The sequence below is a fragment of the Odocoileus virginianus genome, chromosome 18, assembly GCF_023699985.2.
Source record: "Odocoileus virginianus isolate 20LAN1187 ecotype Illinois chromosome 18, Ovbor_1.2, whole genome shotgun sequence".
Taxonomy (NCBI): Eukaryota; Metazoa; Chordata; class Mammalia; order Artiodactyla; family Cervidae; genus Odocoileus; species Odocoileus virginianus.
In genome coordinates this window covers 21,363,876-21,380,236 of record NC_069691.1, presented here as the reverse complement: position 1 = coordinate 21,380,236, position 16,361 = coordinate 21,363,876, and the positions used below count along the sequence as shown (strand labels likewise).

At 38.8% G+C, this 16,361-nt stretch overlaps 1 protein-coding gene across 5 annotated transcripts in view; it reads left to right on the top strand.

Moving 5' to 3' along the window:
* GLIS3 (GLIS family zinc finger 3) overlaps positions 1-16,361 on the top strand; it is a 540,750-nt gene that overhangs the window by 76,825 nt on the left and 447,564 nt on the right. For 3 of the 5 annotated variants that reach the window (XM_070480424.1, XM_070480425.1, XM_070480423.1), the window contains exon 2: positions 45-531. The exons of the other annotated variants lie outside the window; for them this stretch is intronic. In XM_070480424.1, the coding sequence (XP_070336525.1) occupies positions 144-531 (388 nt within the window). In that variant the 5' untranslated portion in view covers positions 45-143. The remainder of the gene's footprint in view (positions 1-44; positions 532-16,361) is intronic. 5 annotated transcript variants of the gene reach the window in all.

Below are 16,361 nucleotides of genomic sequence, written 5' to 3'. Positions count from 1 at the left end.
TCCTTTTTACTTTTAAAAATGCCTGCATTTATTTTTTTAAACAGGCTAATAAACCACACCATGGATAACTTATTGGACTTTGCCTGAAAGGAATCATTAGTGTCATTGGATATTTGACCAACCTGGCTACAGGTTTTTTCAGAATGAATGGAAGGTCATGCGGCATGAATCTCCACCGGACATCAGGAACCCCACAGGGGCCTGGGATGGTCAGTGGCCAACACATCCCTCCCATCCAAGCCCATTCGGGGACTCCTGGCCCCTCATCCTGTGGCAGCACAGCAAGCTCTGCCATTGGAAGCCTTGCTGACAGCCTCCATCTCAAGATGCCCTCAGGAGGAGGGATGGCTCCTCAGAGCAACATGAATGAGAGCCCCATCCATCTGCCTGCCTTGAGCCCCAGGAGACAAGTGCTCACCAGTGGGAAGCCACGTTTCCAGGTCACCCAGGCTGGAGGCGTGTCAGGGCCACACACATTAAAGCCAAAGCAGCAGGAGTTTGGAAGCCCCTTTCCTCCAAATTCTGGGAAAGGTAGGATTGTCTTTCTGGGATCTTTTAAAAGTGGACACTGTTGTTTTTCTCTTCCTCGTCTCTGCTCTGCAAGCAAATCCTATGGAAAAATACATGATTCAGTGTCAGGGTCAAAGTCTCATAATGATATGTAGCTTCCTAGGAAAGGATGTAGATGTGTACATTTGTGTGAGGACGAGGGCACCACAGTGGTAAATGTATTGTTTCATGGACTGTGAAACAGGGTTGAAGATGAGATTGGAAACAGGGAAGTAGCATAAGTGTCACAGAGGAAAACAAGAGCATGTTTAGGAAGATCCTGCCCTCTGGATGCACAGAGCTCTATCTTGTCTTACCAGGATCTGGATTCTGCAGACCATGGAGGAGATGGGTGACTGCAGCTGTCTTTATGATGTTAGTTGGATGCTAGAATAAAGATGATGTTTGGAAGGAAAAGGATTTAAAGTGAGAAATTTTAATATCCAATAAAATGAGAAACAAGTACATAAAATGATAAAAAACTATTCTAAGAGCAAAACCTATAATCTTTATAACATAGCTAGTGACAATAGAGAAAGCAGCTAGAAGAATATAATGAAAAGATGTATTTTTGTGCTTGTGGAAAACTAGAAAAACTTGCCAATTTGAGAGAAATGAGGGCAGAGAGAATGCTTCCAATTCAGTAGGCTTTGAATTATCTTTTTTTTTTTTAACCTTAGATTTTGAATTAAGAATAATTGTTGGAGAACACCAAATTATTTGAATGACTCGCTCTGTCTAGAAACTGGTGTTGAGTTAATGAGGTTGTATTGCTAATGATATGTGTATCTGGGCTAGAAAAAGGAGCATGTATCCTATGTAAAACATAGCTTTGTTATATAGAATAGCATGATTATATATTCCTCTAGGTATTTTTACCATTTAGTTTTTCTTTTCTTTTTACCATTCAGTTTTAAATGCCTATACTCAGTGTGTTTATGTGTGTGCATTCTCAGTCATGTCTTACTCTTCCCAACCCTATGGACTGTAGCCTGCCAGGCTCCTCTGTCCATGGGATTTTCCAAGAAAGAATACTGGAGTGGATTTCCATTTCCTCCTCCAAGTGTTTATACCACCAAATAAAATTACTAGCAGCCTTGCAAGTAAGTGGCTATTCACCTAGTTATCTCATAACTTCGCCAATTATGATGAATAATGATTTATATCAGGCAGGTAACCCAAAAGTTGTTTGTTTAAGTGTCTGTGTATTTCTCAGTATGGAGAAGTTGATATAAATGGGTAGATTAGAAAAACCCTAAACATATGTGTAACTTTTTTATTTTCTGTTTTACTTCTTTATTTTGGTCTAGGTTTGTTTTGAATTGTTTTATTTCTCAGAGCTAACTGCTATCTAGTGTAAGTACAGGAAAATTTTCCCTGGGGGCTGCATCCAAAATAGCTCTGTCATTGTCAGAGTGCTGTGTTCATGACATGGCAAGCTAAGTTTCTTAATGTCAGGCTCATGTGTTTGTATTTTCAGGGGTTGAGGCCCAGTACAATCTTTAAGCTCATGCTTGACTAGTGAACTATAGCTTGCTTTTATATATATTTGTGTTTGAAATCCTGACTTGCAGGAAATCGTGGTGATAATATTAATAACTTGTACTTATTATATAATAACTTAGCAAGTGTTAGGCATTATGTTAAGTGCTTTCCAATACATAGTCTCAGTTATTCCTCACAACAGTCCTGAGTTGTATGCTATTGTTGGATAACTGACAAAGGAATTAAAGTCTAGAAAAAAAATAAGTAACTTAAGCCTTGCCAGGCAATAAGGAGTTTGGGAATATTACTTTGATAGTGACTAGAAATGTTTATAATTATAATCATAGTTTATAAAAAAGTGCTTCAGCTACTTAAGGAATAACAAACTCTCAGGGTCAGTTCATCATGGGACTCATGTAAAAATTAGCACTGCTTCCTGATTCTCTTCTTTCTGATTTTCTGGCTCCTTGCTTAGCTTCCAAGCTTACAGTGCCTTTTCTGGATCTGCATGTTTAGGGCGTGCATGGACAAGAGTAAGGAGTTGAGGACAACTGAATTATTATTCTCCCTCACCTTACAGGTTGGATACCACTAGTGGTCTGTATGTTACCAGGAGTGGCTGATTGTGTCCCTTTCAAATCTTGGTTGACAGTTTCTAAACTAAGCCAATAACTGAGAATGGTGATGTGGAACTGTTTGGACTTCATCCAGTCATTTGTCCTACAAATAATTATTAAGCATATGTAATGGGTGAGCTGCTGTTTTGGGGGTTTGTTGCCGTTCAGTCGCTAAGTTGTGTCTGACTCTTTGAGACCCCATGGACTGCAGCATGCCGGGCTCCTCTGTCCTCCGCTGTCTTCCAGGGTTTGCTCAAATTCATGTCCGTTGAGTTGGTGATGCTGTGTAACCATCTCATCCTCTGGCGCCCCCTTCTCCTTTTGCCTTCAGTCTTTCCCAGCATCAGGGTCTTTTCTAATAAGTTGGCTTTTTGTACCTGGTGGTCAAAGTATTGTAGCTTCAGCTTCAGCATAAGTCCTTCGAATGAATATTTAGGGTTTATTTCCTTTAGAGCTGACTGTGATTAGATCGTGAACTCATTACTGCAAAATCCAGACTTAAAGTCAAGAAAGTAGGGAAAACTGCTAGGCCATTCAGGTATCACCTAAATCAAATCACTTATCACTATACAGTAGAAGTGATGAATAGGTTCAAAGGATTAGATTTGGCGGACAGAGTGTCTGAAGAACTATGGACGGAGGTTCATAACATTGCACAGGGGGCAGTGACCAAAACCATCTCAGAGAAAAACAAATACAAGAAAGCAAAGTGGTTGTCTGAGGAGGCTTTACAAATAACTGAGGAAAGAAGAGAAGTGAAAGGCAAGGGAGAAAGGAGAAGATACACAGCTGGAAGCAGAATTCCAGATAATAGCAAGGAGAGATAAGAAGGCCTTCTTAATTGAGTTTTAGGGATGTGAGAGCCAGTAAAACATAGTTCTGGCTCTTAGGGAGTTGAGAATTCAGAAAAATAAATGAACAGTTAAAATAAAGCATGGTTGAGATTCTGGTAGACATACACTCAGGGTGAGAGGGCAACATTTGAAGGGGTTCCCAGTCTGAGCTTGATAGGTGGATATGGGAGAAGAGTAGGGTATCTAGACAGATACCTAAAGAATGAGGGGCTAACTTTACAATCACAGAAGAGTATGTCCTCTGTGTGTGTTTGTGTGTGTGTGTGTGTGTGTGTGTGTGTGCGTGTTCATGCACATGCCTGTGAAGGGGCAGGGACTATCTGGAATTTGCTCTGGGTAGAGAGGAAAGCATGCTAAAACCCTGGAGGGGAGAGACCATAGTCCATTTCATGGACTTCTATCTGGTTTCACTTTGAGGGGAGGTGTGGAGACCTGGGTAAGAGATGAGGCTGGAAAAGAATAAGCAGTAACCAGGTGAAGGGTCATGAGTGACATACTAAGGAGTTTGGATCTATCTTGAGGGCACTGGTAATCTGTGGAAGGATTTAACCTCGGGGTTGATGTGATAAGCTTGAGACTGACATCTCTCCCTGATTTTGCCACTGCTTTCCCATGCACTATTGACAATATCATGATCCAGAAGGATAAGTGCCAAAGAACTTGTGACTCTGTGGGTGTATTAGAGTTTCTCAGACACAGAACCAATAGGAGGTATATCTATATATCTTTCTATATATTGCCAATAGAGTAAGTTACCTAGGGATTTTCATACAGACAAACATCTGACTTGAAGACTCAAAAATTTCCAGTGGGAACCTCAGGAGAAATATAAATTTGATTGTAATGTTTATGTTACTTAAGGATTGAGTTCTGTTCCTATGAAAACTCAAATAACCATGGGTTTAACATCATAGAGTGTGGTTCCCGAATGGTGTGCCAAGTGCTCTGGGGTGCCACAGAAGACTCGGAGAGAGCTATGAAATATTTTAAATTTTGAAGGAAACATCGGATATGTGACATCCCTGCAGGCAAACTGCTAGTTTGAGGAGGTTCACAGTTTCAATATTAGATTACGGTGTGTTCTTTTTGATGATATTGTAACTTTGAGAAACTACATAATTGGTAATTGTGACTAAGAAAAGCAAGTAGTTTGTATATCCATGTTCAGAGCAACATTTTTCACAATAGCCAAAGGTAGAAGTAACCCAGGTGTCCATCATTGTAAATGAATGGGTAAACAAAATGTGTCATATCTATCAGTTCAGTTTAATCTCTCAGTCATGTCTGACTCTTTGCGACCCTATGGACTGCAGCATATATAGTCATATTATACAATGGAATATTTTTCAGTCTTCAAATGGAAGGAAATATGACATATGCTATAGTATGGATAAACCTTGACATTATGCTAAAGAAATATGCCTGACAGAGAAGGACAAATATTGTATGATTCTTCTTCTATGAGGTTCCTACAATAATTAAATTCATAGAGACAGAAAGTAGTGGTTACTGTGAATTAGGGAAGGAGAGAATGAGGAGTTATTAATTAATGGGTACAGGGTTTCAGTTTGGAAAGTTGAAAAAGTTCTGGAGATGGGTGTTGGTGATGCTTGTACAACAGTGTGAATATAGTTAAAGCCACTAAACTGTACACTTAAAAATGGTTAAAATGGGACATTTTATGTTACATATATTTTACCACAATAACAAAAGCAAGTGCTAAATGAAAATCAGTGTGGAATAAGAGGTGAAGGTGGTGATGTCCAATCTGATTCCAAGATTTGAGAAGTATAAAAGGCATGATTGAAATGTCCATCCCATTAATAATTGTGGTTATTTAAAAATGAAATAAAAATGATTTAAAAAATTTGTTATTTTTTTCAAACAGATAATAACTTATTAGTACATAAATACTATTAAGTTATTGACACCTAACTACTTAATAAACAGAACTGTTAGATGTTCCTTTTGGCCTAGGGGCACCATGAAAAATTTACTGAGACACTAAGAATTCCATGCACTGGGAGCATTTGGGAACCTGTGTCACAGGAGTTCATTTTTCTCACAGAGAGAGCAGTTAAGGGTGGGTGACTGCTGTTAATGGTTACAAACTCAAGGAAGACAGGCCCATGATCATAACTGTTTTTGTCAGAAAAGACAAAAGGTTCTACTCCCTTGGAATCTACCTCCTTTCATTGGCTTTTCCAGAAGCTGCATTCAACTACTTCCACTTGTAGGTAACTAATCTCTTAAATAAAACTTATTCTTCATTCCTGAATAGTTTTCTTTAAAAGTTGGATTTTTTTAAAATTTCATTTTGTATTACCTTCTATTGTATTTTACTTTTTGGCATTTGCCATCTTTATCTCTAAAGTAAACTGAAATACTTGGAAGTAAGTTGCTGACCTTGTGACCCTTTACCCCCAAATTCCTAAGCAGGTATCTCTCATGCTATATACCTAAAATACATTAATGATAACCAAGAAATTTAACTTTGATACAACAGTATTACTTATAAACAGTTATGTCTTAAAATATAGTTCACATTCAAATTCATTATGTATTTTATTTTACTTAATCATGATTTATAATATAAGGTATTATTTCCCCCCCTTATAATCCAGTGTTATTTGTAGCCATTTATTTATTTATTTTTGGTATTCCCATTTTATTTTATTTTATTTTTTCAATTATTTTTATTAGTTGGAGGCTAATTACTTCACAACATTTCAGTGGGTTTTGTCATACATTGACATGAATCAGCCATGGAGTTACTATTTGTAGCCATTTAAAAAAACATCTAGGATCTAATAAAAGATCATTCACTGCATTTGGGTTATGTTTGGTTGTTATGTTTCTTTGGTGTCCTTTAATCTAGAATGACCTACTCTCCCTGACTTTTTTGTGTTTTTCATGACAAAAATGTGTTAATAGTTTTTAAAAGTTCAGGTCAGCTGTCTTGTCTCACAACCTGATCAGTGCAGTCATTTTGTCATAATTGGGTTCAGGTTAAACATTTTTGGCAAGAACACTACAGAGGTGATTTGTGTACCACCCATTGTGTTATACCAGGAAGCACTAAATGTTCGTTTGTCCTAGTATTTGTAATGCTGCTCTTGGTTGTCTGTCTAAGGTGGTGTCACTAGATCTCTACGTTGTAAAGGACACTTTTCAAAATTAACAAATAATCGTGTGTGAATATCTTTAATAACCTTTCATAGGATTTATTGATGATCTTTGTCTGAATCAGGTATTATGTTGCTGATTGCGTAAAGGTTACTTTCTGATTTTATTATTCCTTCTATGTTTATTAGCTGGTCTTCTTCTGGAAAGGAGAGCTTCTCTCCCTTCTCTTTTAATGTCATTGCAGATTCATTTATTCTTTTAAAAAATTCACTGTGCTATAACTCATTACCATCACTATTTTTTCTGATGGTCAAACTGTCCCAGATTTGACCGATGGAAGCCCCTTCAGGTCAGTTATTATGTCCTTTTGACATGTTCCCATTAAGTTCTTCCTTACTTTGAGACACAAAATATTCTAGCATCACTTGTACTTCCCTGCCCCAGACCTGGAATCAACTATTTCCCCCAAAAGTTAAGGTTCCCTTTAGTGGGAAATGATATTTGGGAAACTGGATTAAAGGGTGTTCTTATTGGCTCTGGGATATCATTGCTTGTAGGCCCTTTCTATAGCCAGAGTGAGGAAATACACCAGAACAAGGTAATGAGTTCCAGTTAAAATATAACATTACAGAGTTCTTCCTCACACTTCCTCATTGCAAAGCTGTCAGTGAGAACACTGGTTCTCAGGAACATGGGTATATCTTTATTTTCTCTGTACTACAACTAAGAGAAATTTACCTTTAGCTCTGTATTTCTAAGATATAGAAATTTGTTTTAAAAATGATTGCTTTCTGTAATTAAAATGTAAATTTTAATGTGTTGAAATAATAATTTTTATATTGATCTTTGTCACTGAGTGTGGAGGACATTCTGCAGCTGGCAACTTTCTGACCCTCTTATAATTGGTAAGTATAGAATCCCAGTAACAGTGTGCCGAGAGTGGTGTTTCTCCCTGCTTTCTTCTCAACAGTTAGAGACTGTAATTAGACTGGGAGAAATGCATTTTTCAAAGCATCTGGGAAATTGATTTTATGATCCTCACTATAAGTGTGTTTGACACAACTATTTAAATACAGTTCGCAGTACCCCTAGGACTATATAATTGGAAAGATTTTCATTGTAAAGGTTTTTTATTTTACTTTGGGGCCTCTGACATTTCTTGTTGGGCTCTGCTGTCCTTGGAGACAAAGGGAGTTAGTTATTCATTAGTGCTTGTGGGTTATTCATTATTGTTGGTCAGAAAAAGCAAAATAATATCAACAAAGGACACAAAACTAATTGGAACTTAAAAATTCTTTTGTGTCACTTAAGGTTGGTGTCTCTTATAAAGACCTCGTCTAAGAAAATGTGTTGTGTGAGCCTGGGAAGTCTAAAAACTAGTGTATTTTAAATACTACATCAAGTTTTATTTTTATGTCTGTGGTTTACTAATTCAATTGGTTATGTATGATCTGGAGCTTAGGTTAGAGCTTAATTTCTTAGTGGGTCAGCAAGCTTCATATTTTTCTCTCACTGTTGCATCAGAAAATTTTAAAGTCTGCCACTGATTTAAAAAGTTACTTTCCTATATCATTGCTTCACTTATGTTGACCCCTGGTAAAATAACAGAAATAAAAGAATCTGCTAACATCACTGGATGAAGCATGTTAAATGTAGTCATGTTAGAATTGGGGCAAGAATAGCAACTGGGGATCCCGCATTTTTGAAGAGTTATAGTTGATACATTAGCTTAAGAAAGTTGGGGCAAAATATGTAGTTACTTTTTTCCCCCTCACTTGTGCTTTTTAATCACTTATATTTCCTTGCACTTCCAGTGTGGCTTCCTGCAGAATTAGAGCAATTAAAGTTAATATTCCATAAAAGATTCCAAAAATAACCAAACCAGTCAGAGACCAAAGGCTTTATTTCAGTTGAAGTAACCAGAATTTTCATTTTGTCTTGCCAAAAAGGCAGGTGATCCACAGTGTTTAGTTTTGTTTACTCTTTGGGCTGCACAGGGTTCACTTTGTGTGATTTATTGATGCTGGATATAAGTCAAATTGATGATGGATTTCCAAGTATTACTGAATGGCAGACACGGTTTGTTCCAGTTATAAAAGTGGTTTGTCAGTCTCATAACGTTCTACCTTTAAAAGAATGTTCCATTTAACATCCCTGCCCTCTACATATACCTCAAATGCTATGGGACATGAAGTTGAAATATTACATCTGTTAGTTACCGACAACATTTTCTAAAGCTGTTAAATAGCAACTACTTTTTTTTTTTTTAATTTATCTGACTGCTCTGGATTTTAGTGGAAGTGTGTGGGATCTTTGTTGCTACGTGAGAGATCTCTCGTTGTGGCATGTGAGATCTAGTTCCCTGACTAGGGACCAAACCTGAGCCCCTTGCGTTGGGGGCATGGAGTCTTAACCACTGGATTACCAAGGTAGTCCCTAAACAGCAACAACTTTGGATTTGTACGGTACTTTGTATTTTATAACCTTTCATAGTGCCTATTTCGTATGATTTGATTAAAGGCATCATCCCATAGGGTAAGGTAAGTATAACTGATCCCATTTTAGTGATGAAGAGACTGAGGCTCATTTTTCTAGAGATCTCATTTTTCATGTGCTGCATGGATTGACATTGAATAGGACTCTGCAGTCTGAGAGCTCCTGTTACAAGAGTGCTGAGAAATCTTGCCTATTTTATCCATTAAAATCTAAGGTTACTGCTATTCCTGAAATAGTATACCTTTATAAACTCAAAACTGTTCAGTAGGTCATTTCTATCCATGAGCTGAGGCTATGGACCCTTGCTCCTGTTTTAGAAAATTGTACTTGACAATTTTCAACAACAGGTCCTTCTGAGCAGTGGGGGCCTTGTCTACCCAGGAGACATCAGGCAGCCTTTACATGATGGATACCTGAGTGACATCAGTATATGTACAAGCATGAAGTCTTTAAACCCAGGCCAGAGGATATCATAAATACATGAATAGATTTGCTCCTTCTGACATGTCATGTTTTAAGGATACAATGGATGGTGACTTGCATTTAATACCTATTTTCATGGCTGCGTTATTTGAATAATGAAAGTAATAGAAGTTCTGTAATTGGACCTGACATAATAAACAAGTTAAAAAATGAGACTTGTGGAAGAGGATCTTGTTCTCAAGGATACTCCAAGGCCAACAGCATTAGCATCTTCTGGGAGGTGGTTAGAAATGCCCAGTCTCAAGACTCCCCCATATCCACTGAGTTGGATCTTGCATTTTAATAAGATCCCCAGATAATTCATGTGCACAGGGTTGGCTAAAAGGTGACTGCACAAAGCCCTGTTTCAAAAGGGGGCCCTGTGCTTGGGGTATAATGCTCTGTGGTGACTGACTTGACAGTCTTACTAATTTTATCTTTGAAATTCTATTTTGTAAGTGAAGTCTGATGGGACACTGAAACTTGTGAGGGACGCGGGCTTGAAGTCTTAGTTCAAATGTATGTAGCTCCACACCTTGCCAGGATGACCACTGGCTCCCCCACCCCACCAGGACCTTGAGCATTGGTATGGTGAGGTCAAGGTCAGGTACATATGCCCCATGTGCTCAATCATGAGTGATGCTTTGGGCACCTTTGAAGGCCTGTGTTCACTCTGTCAGTATCCCTGTGTGGAAGCAGCACAGTGTTAAATGGCAAATAAAAAAATATCAGGGTAAGTCAAAAGATGGGAAAAGAAAGGAAAATGCTGTTTTCCTGCTCTTTGAACAAGGAATCCAGTATTTTCGTTTTGGTCCTTATAAGTTATGCTTATTGAAATTTGACAAGCTTTAGTATAAGGGATGGAGAAGGAAATGGCAACCCACTCCAATATTCTTGCCTGGAAATCCCATGAACAGAGGAGCCTGGAGGACTGCAGTGGGTCACAAAAGATTCAGGCAGGACTAAGCGACTGAGCATGAGTATAAATATAAGAGAAAGAACATGGGCACGATTCAGAAGACCCACATCTCTCTCATTCATTCTTTGCTGGTGTGTGACATTGGGCAAGCCACTAGACCTCCTTGCCTCAGTTTCCTCATCTGTAAAATGGGGGCAATGTCTTATACTCCTTTCCAAGTGGGCTGGGTCTAGGTTAAGGGCAGACCTGGCAACATGTCTTTGAGTAGGAGTGTGTCCAGAACACCTCTCATCTTTGGCTTTGGTTTCATGCAAATGATAAGCAAACCTGGCATCATGGCCCGAGAGTGGGATGGAGGTGAAGGGCAGGGGAGAATGGGAGAAGGTCAAAAACCCCATTATCAAGTCCTTGGGAGTGGATGGAAAGCACAAGCCAAGAACTGAGGAAGGCAGGAACTGGGGATTGTGGGTAGGGAGAAGTGAGCATCAGACAACTTGTGAGCTGCACGCATGGGTTTCCCAAGGGGTTACCCACTTGTGTGGAAATCTCAGGCACTCATGAAATTGTGGAATAGAAAAGATGTTTGCTCCTGAGACTTAAACATGATGCTAAATATGAGAATACATTTTACGCTGTCAACTTCCAGAGGCATATAAAGTAGTGTTCTTCTCTTATATATTAAGCACAGTATGGATCTCCATGGGGCTTCCCTGGTAGCTCAGCTGGTAAAGAATCTGCCTGCAATGCAGGAGACTCCAGTTTGATTCCTGGGTCAAGAAGATCTCCTGGAGAAGGGATAGGCTACCTACTTCAGTATTATTGGGCTTCCCTGGTAGCTCAAACAGTAAAGAATCCGCCTGCAATGTGGGAGACTGGGGTTTGATCCCTGGGTTGTGAAGATCCCCTGGAGGTGGGCATGGCAGCCCACTCCAGTATTCTTGCCTGGAAAATCCCCATGGACAGAGGATCCTGGTGGGTTGCAGTCCATGGGGGTCACAAAGAGTTGGACCTGACTAAGCACAGCATAGTACATGAGTCTCCATAATCCACAGCACTTGTTGCTGAATGGGATGGCCTCACCCTGATACCAGTTCATTCATGGATTTATCCTTTGAAGTAATGGGCATTAGCTTAGTCATAAATTCCAAGTCTAGGCAGCTTGAAAAGCTACTTGTTGTTTGGCTGAGAACCCTAAATTCTGTCTTCACAGTTTGCCTCAAAGCTAGGGAGAAAAAAGTTAAAACACAATAACCAAATCTTGAGATAAAATAACAGCTTTTAAACTTGTCTTCCATCTAAAGATTTTACTCTAGATAGAGTGATCATATACTTTATTATCCAAGCCAGAACACTTTCAAAAGTGAAATGGAGCCCTATTAATAATTATGCCCGACTACCCTGGATGAACTGGAATGAAGGCAGTGTCACTATACATTTAGGGGGAAGTCTCATTGTGTTTAGACTCAGCATCTTACTCAACTGCTTTAATGTAAAGTAGTTCAACCTACTTGACAGGATTAACCCTATTTTAAGTTATTTTTTCAAAGTTCTTTCTTGGAACTATTGAGTGATTATTAGTATATTATTATGTAGAATGTATTAGTTTCTAGTTGTTACAGGATTGAAAATAAGTGAGCTATCAATTATTTAGCATTTTGTATAACTATGCTTAGCTTTACTTATTTTAGTTTAATCCTTTGCAGCTCTATGGAGTATCCCCATTGAAAACATGAGGAAAGAGAGGCTTAGAAAGATTAAGAAACTTAATCAAGAACATATGGGTATTTTAGCCCCTGCCTCACTGACTTCACAGCCCTAAGTACTTGTATAGGATGTTGTTCTGCTTTTTTGGCACAGAGTTTGCCCTAACAGACTAGGTTCTTGGCAATTGAGTACAGTTTCCTGAAACACATATCTATCATAATTTCTACTATGAGTAGTGTAATATATGGTATATATTTATTTTGAAAAGAACAGTGAGATGAAACAGAAAACCAATATCAAGTAAATTTTGCAAGTGCTTATGTTAATTTGTGTTAGAAGTGCCCTGTCTTACTTGATTAAGATAGTAGTTTTGGTGGCAATCAGGTAGGCAATGTGATATAAAAAAGAAAGATACAATAATGGCTAATTTTCCTGAACCCTTACTCTGGGGTCACTGCTGCACTGGGCAAAGCTGCTGGGCCATACAACCAGAGAACAATCCAGAAGGCCTAACATGATGGCCCTGGAGGTCAGTTACAAGGTTAATCCTTGTAACAACACTAGGTGTCATTAAGATTTAAGAAAACTAAGGTTTGAAGAGGTAATTTAGCAGTCATCACATGGCTAGTATGTGGCTAGTATGAATCGAATTCAGGTACTGTTTGAACCCAGTGCCTTGGGTACTTAACCATCCTACTATGTTCTATTGGGATGAGTCAGGTTATGGGGGCCATGCTGGAGACCAGGGATTTCTGGCAAGTGCAGTTATTCACCAAGTATCTTATTGAAGCCTCTTATTGGTTTCAGGTAGCTGAAATGCACTGTGCTAGCTCATGTAAAAAGGGATTTATTGTAAAGAACCAAGGGTGCTTCATGGCACCCCAGAAGAAGATGAAATGGCAACCCACTCCAGTGTTCTTGCCTGGAGAATCCCATGGACAGAGGGGCCTGGTGGGTACAGTCCATGGGGTCTCAGGGAGTTGGACACAACTGAGTGATTTTCACTTCACTTCAGAAGAAGATGAACTATCAGATCTTCTGAAGACTATAAGAACAAGCTACTTCTCCATACTCCTTCTCCCTAGGCAATGTGATATTTTATCTCTGTCTTCTTTTTTAACATTACTTCATTCTTCTCCTGAAGATTGCTTTTCTGTATTATTTTTTTTTGGTGTCTGTATTAGTCAGGTTCTCCAGAAAAATAGAACCAAAAATAGAACTACAGGCTTCCTTGGTAGCTCAGCTGGTAAAAGAACCTGCTTACAATGCAGGAGACCATGGTTTAATACCTGGGTTGAGAAGATCCCCTAGAGAAGGAATAGGCTACCCACTCCAGTATTCATGGTGGCTCAGATGGTAAAGAATCTGTTTGCAATACGGGGGCCTTGGGTTTGATCCCTCAGTTGGGATGATCCCCTGGAGGAGGGGATGGCAACTTACTCCAGTATTCTTGCCTGGAGAATCCCCATGGACAAAGGAGCCTGGCAGGCTATAGTCTATGGGGACACAAAGAGTCAGACATGACTGAGTAACTAAGCATGCACACACACACACACACACACACACACACACAATTTATTATAAGGAATTTTGCTCTTAGGTAGGCAGAGATGTACCAAAATCTGCAGTTGGCAAGCTGAGTACCCAGGAGGACTGATGGTTTAGTTCTAGTCCAAGTATGAAGGCCTGAGAACCAGGAAAGCCTATGGTATAAGTGCCAGTTCAAAAACAGGCAGCCTTGAGATTCAGTTAGAGTAAATGTTTCTGTTTGAGTCCAAAGATGGGAAGATACCATGGTTCCAGCTAAATGCTGTCAGGCAAGAAAAGTTCTTCCTTGGTTGCAGGAGGATTCATTTTTTGTTCTATGTATACCTTCAACTGATTGGAATAGGCCCACCCACATTGGGGAGGGCAGTCTCCTTAACTCATTCTGCTATTTCAAATTTTAATCTCATCTAGAAATACTTCACAGACATACCCAGAATAATGTTTGACCAAATATCTGTTCACCTCATGGCCCAATTAGGTTGACCCATAAAATAAACCATCATGATATCTATGGTCTCAATATGACTTTCTTCCCTAGCCCTAAATATGTACTCAGAACTTCTGTGCTGTGAGTCTACTGGGTAGCGTTTCTCTATCCCATTTTTAGGTTCATTGGAAAGAAGGAGAGTTTGGTTGGTCCAGCTTGTGTCAGGTCTGGTTGGGTTAGGGAGTGACTCATGGAATAAACATGGGTCCCATCTACTTAGAAAAGGAACATGTAGATTGAGTGATACCTAGGATTTAGTCTCCTAAATAAAGGTGGTTTGGGGATAAGCTTCAAATAACAGTGATGTTTCCAAAGGTATCACAGAAATGGTGTTCTTTAGCTGTTATGATTCCAAAGTAAGGGAGAAGATTTTGGAAGTATGGCCACCAGCAAAAGTTAATTCTAAGGAAAGTTATTTTTTTAAATTATTTTTCTACTTAAAAGATAAACTACTAACCTGTGATTATCATTGTGATACTTTGTATTACTTTTTAGTAGAGGCCATTAAAGTTTATAAGGTAACTCATTTTTTAATGTTACCTAGATTTTCAATCCTGGATGTGGGAATTAAGAAAGAGCATGTAATAGTTGATCTGTTAAGCATTTATATTTATGTTCCATTGAGAGTTTATTGAAGGTGAAGATTGCCAGGGTTCAGGTACTCAGACCTGTGAGTTCTATTTGAAATCACCTTGAACAACGCAACAATTTGAAGTGGTTTGGCTGTCAGTTTAGAAAATTTTCAGCATAGCTATTTCTTGTTGCCTTGGATTATATATTGAGAGAACATTTATTCATGATTTGAATACTCTTGGCATATATGCAAGCTTTGTGCTAGTTTGATTAGGAATCTGTCAGGCACAAAACACATGCGATTAATCAATGAATTAAATTTTGTAAAAATTGGAGTACATGGATTGGGTGTTGAAAGTGTGTTTTCTTACATAGTTGACCCAGGTAATTTCCCCATGTACATAGAAGCAATTTCTGTACAGTTATCTATACATTATTGTGACAGGCAGACTCTAAGATGGTTCTTGACATTCCCATCTCCTGGAATTCATGCCCTTGGGTAACAGCCACTCCTTGGGTATAAACTGGATGTAGGGACTTGCTTCTAACCATGATAAAGATGATAAAATATCATATCTATCATTAGGTTACAAAAAGTTTCACTGTTGTCCTGCTTGCAGACTCTCTTAATTGTATTCTTGGTTTGTATCTTTGAGGAAGAATGCTGTGATTTTGGATAGGCCCATGTTGCAAGTAAGAGAGGGGACTCTGGCCAAAAAACAGTGAAGAACTGAGTCCTCAGTCTGTCAACTGTCTGGAAACTGAATTCTGCCAACAATTATGTGAGACTTGAGATTTGAAGTACATCCTTCCACAGCTCAACTTTCAGATGAGACTCTGGTTCTCACTGACACTTTGATTACAAGCTCGTGAGAGACCCTGAAACAAAGGACCCTCTCCAACCATATTCAGATTCCTGAAGCCCAGAAACTGAGATAATAATATATGTATGCTATTTTAAGCTTTTAAGTTTCTGGTAATTTGTTATGTGTGTGTGTACTCAGTCTTTCAGTGGTGTCCGACTCTGTGACCCCATGGACTGTAGCCCACCAGTCTCCTCTTTCTATGGAGTTTTCCAGGCAAGGATACTGAAACAAATTGCGATTTCCTGCTCCAGCGGCTCTTTCTGACCCAGGGATTGAACCAGCGTCTCTTAAATCTCCTACATTGGCAGGTGGATTCTTTACCACTGTGCCACCTGGAAAGCTGTAGATAACTAATCATATTATTGTCTGGACTTTTCTCTCTTTCAAGAAGCACTAGAAATTATGTAACATCTAGGGGCAGGGGGTAGGAATTAACCTTTGGGGTTTTTTTTTATGTTTTTATTTCATTTTTTAATTTTTTAATTGAAGTATAGTTGAATTACTGTGTTGTATTAATTACTGCTGTACAGCCAAGTGACTCAGCTATACAGATTTGTACATTATTTTTCATACTATTTTCTATTATGGTTATCACAGGATACTGAATATAGTTCACTGTGCTATACAGTAGGACAGTTTTGTTTATCCATTCTGTATATACCAGTTTGCATCTGC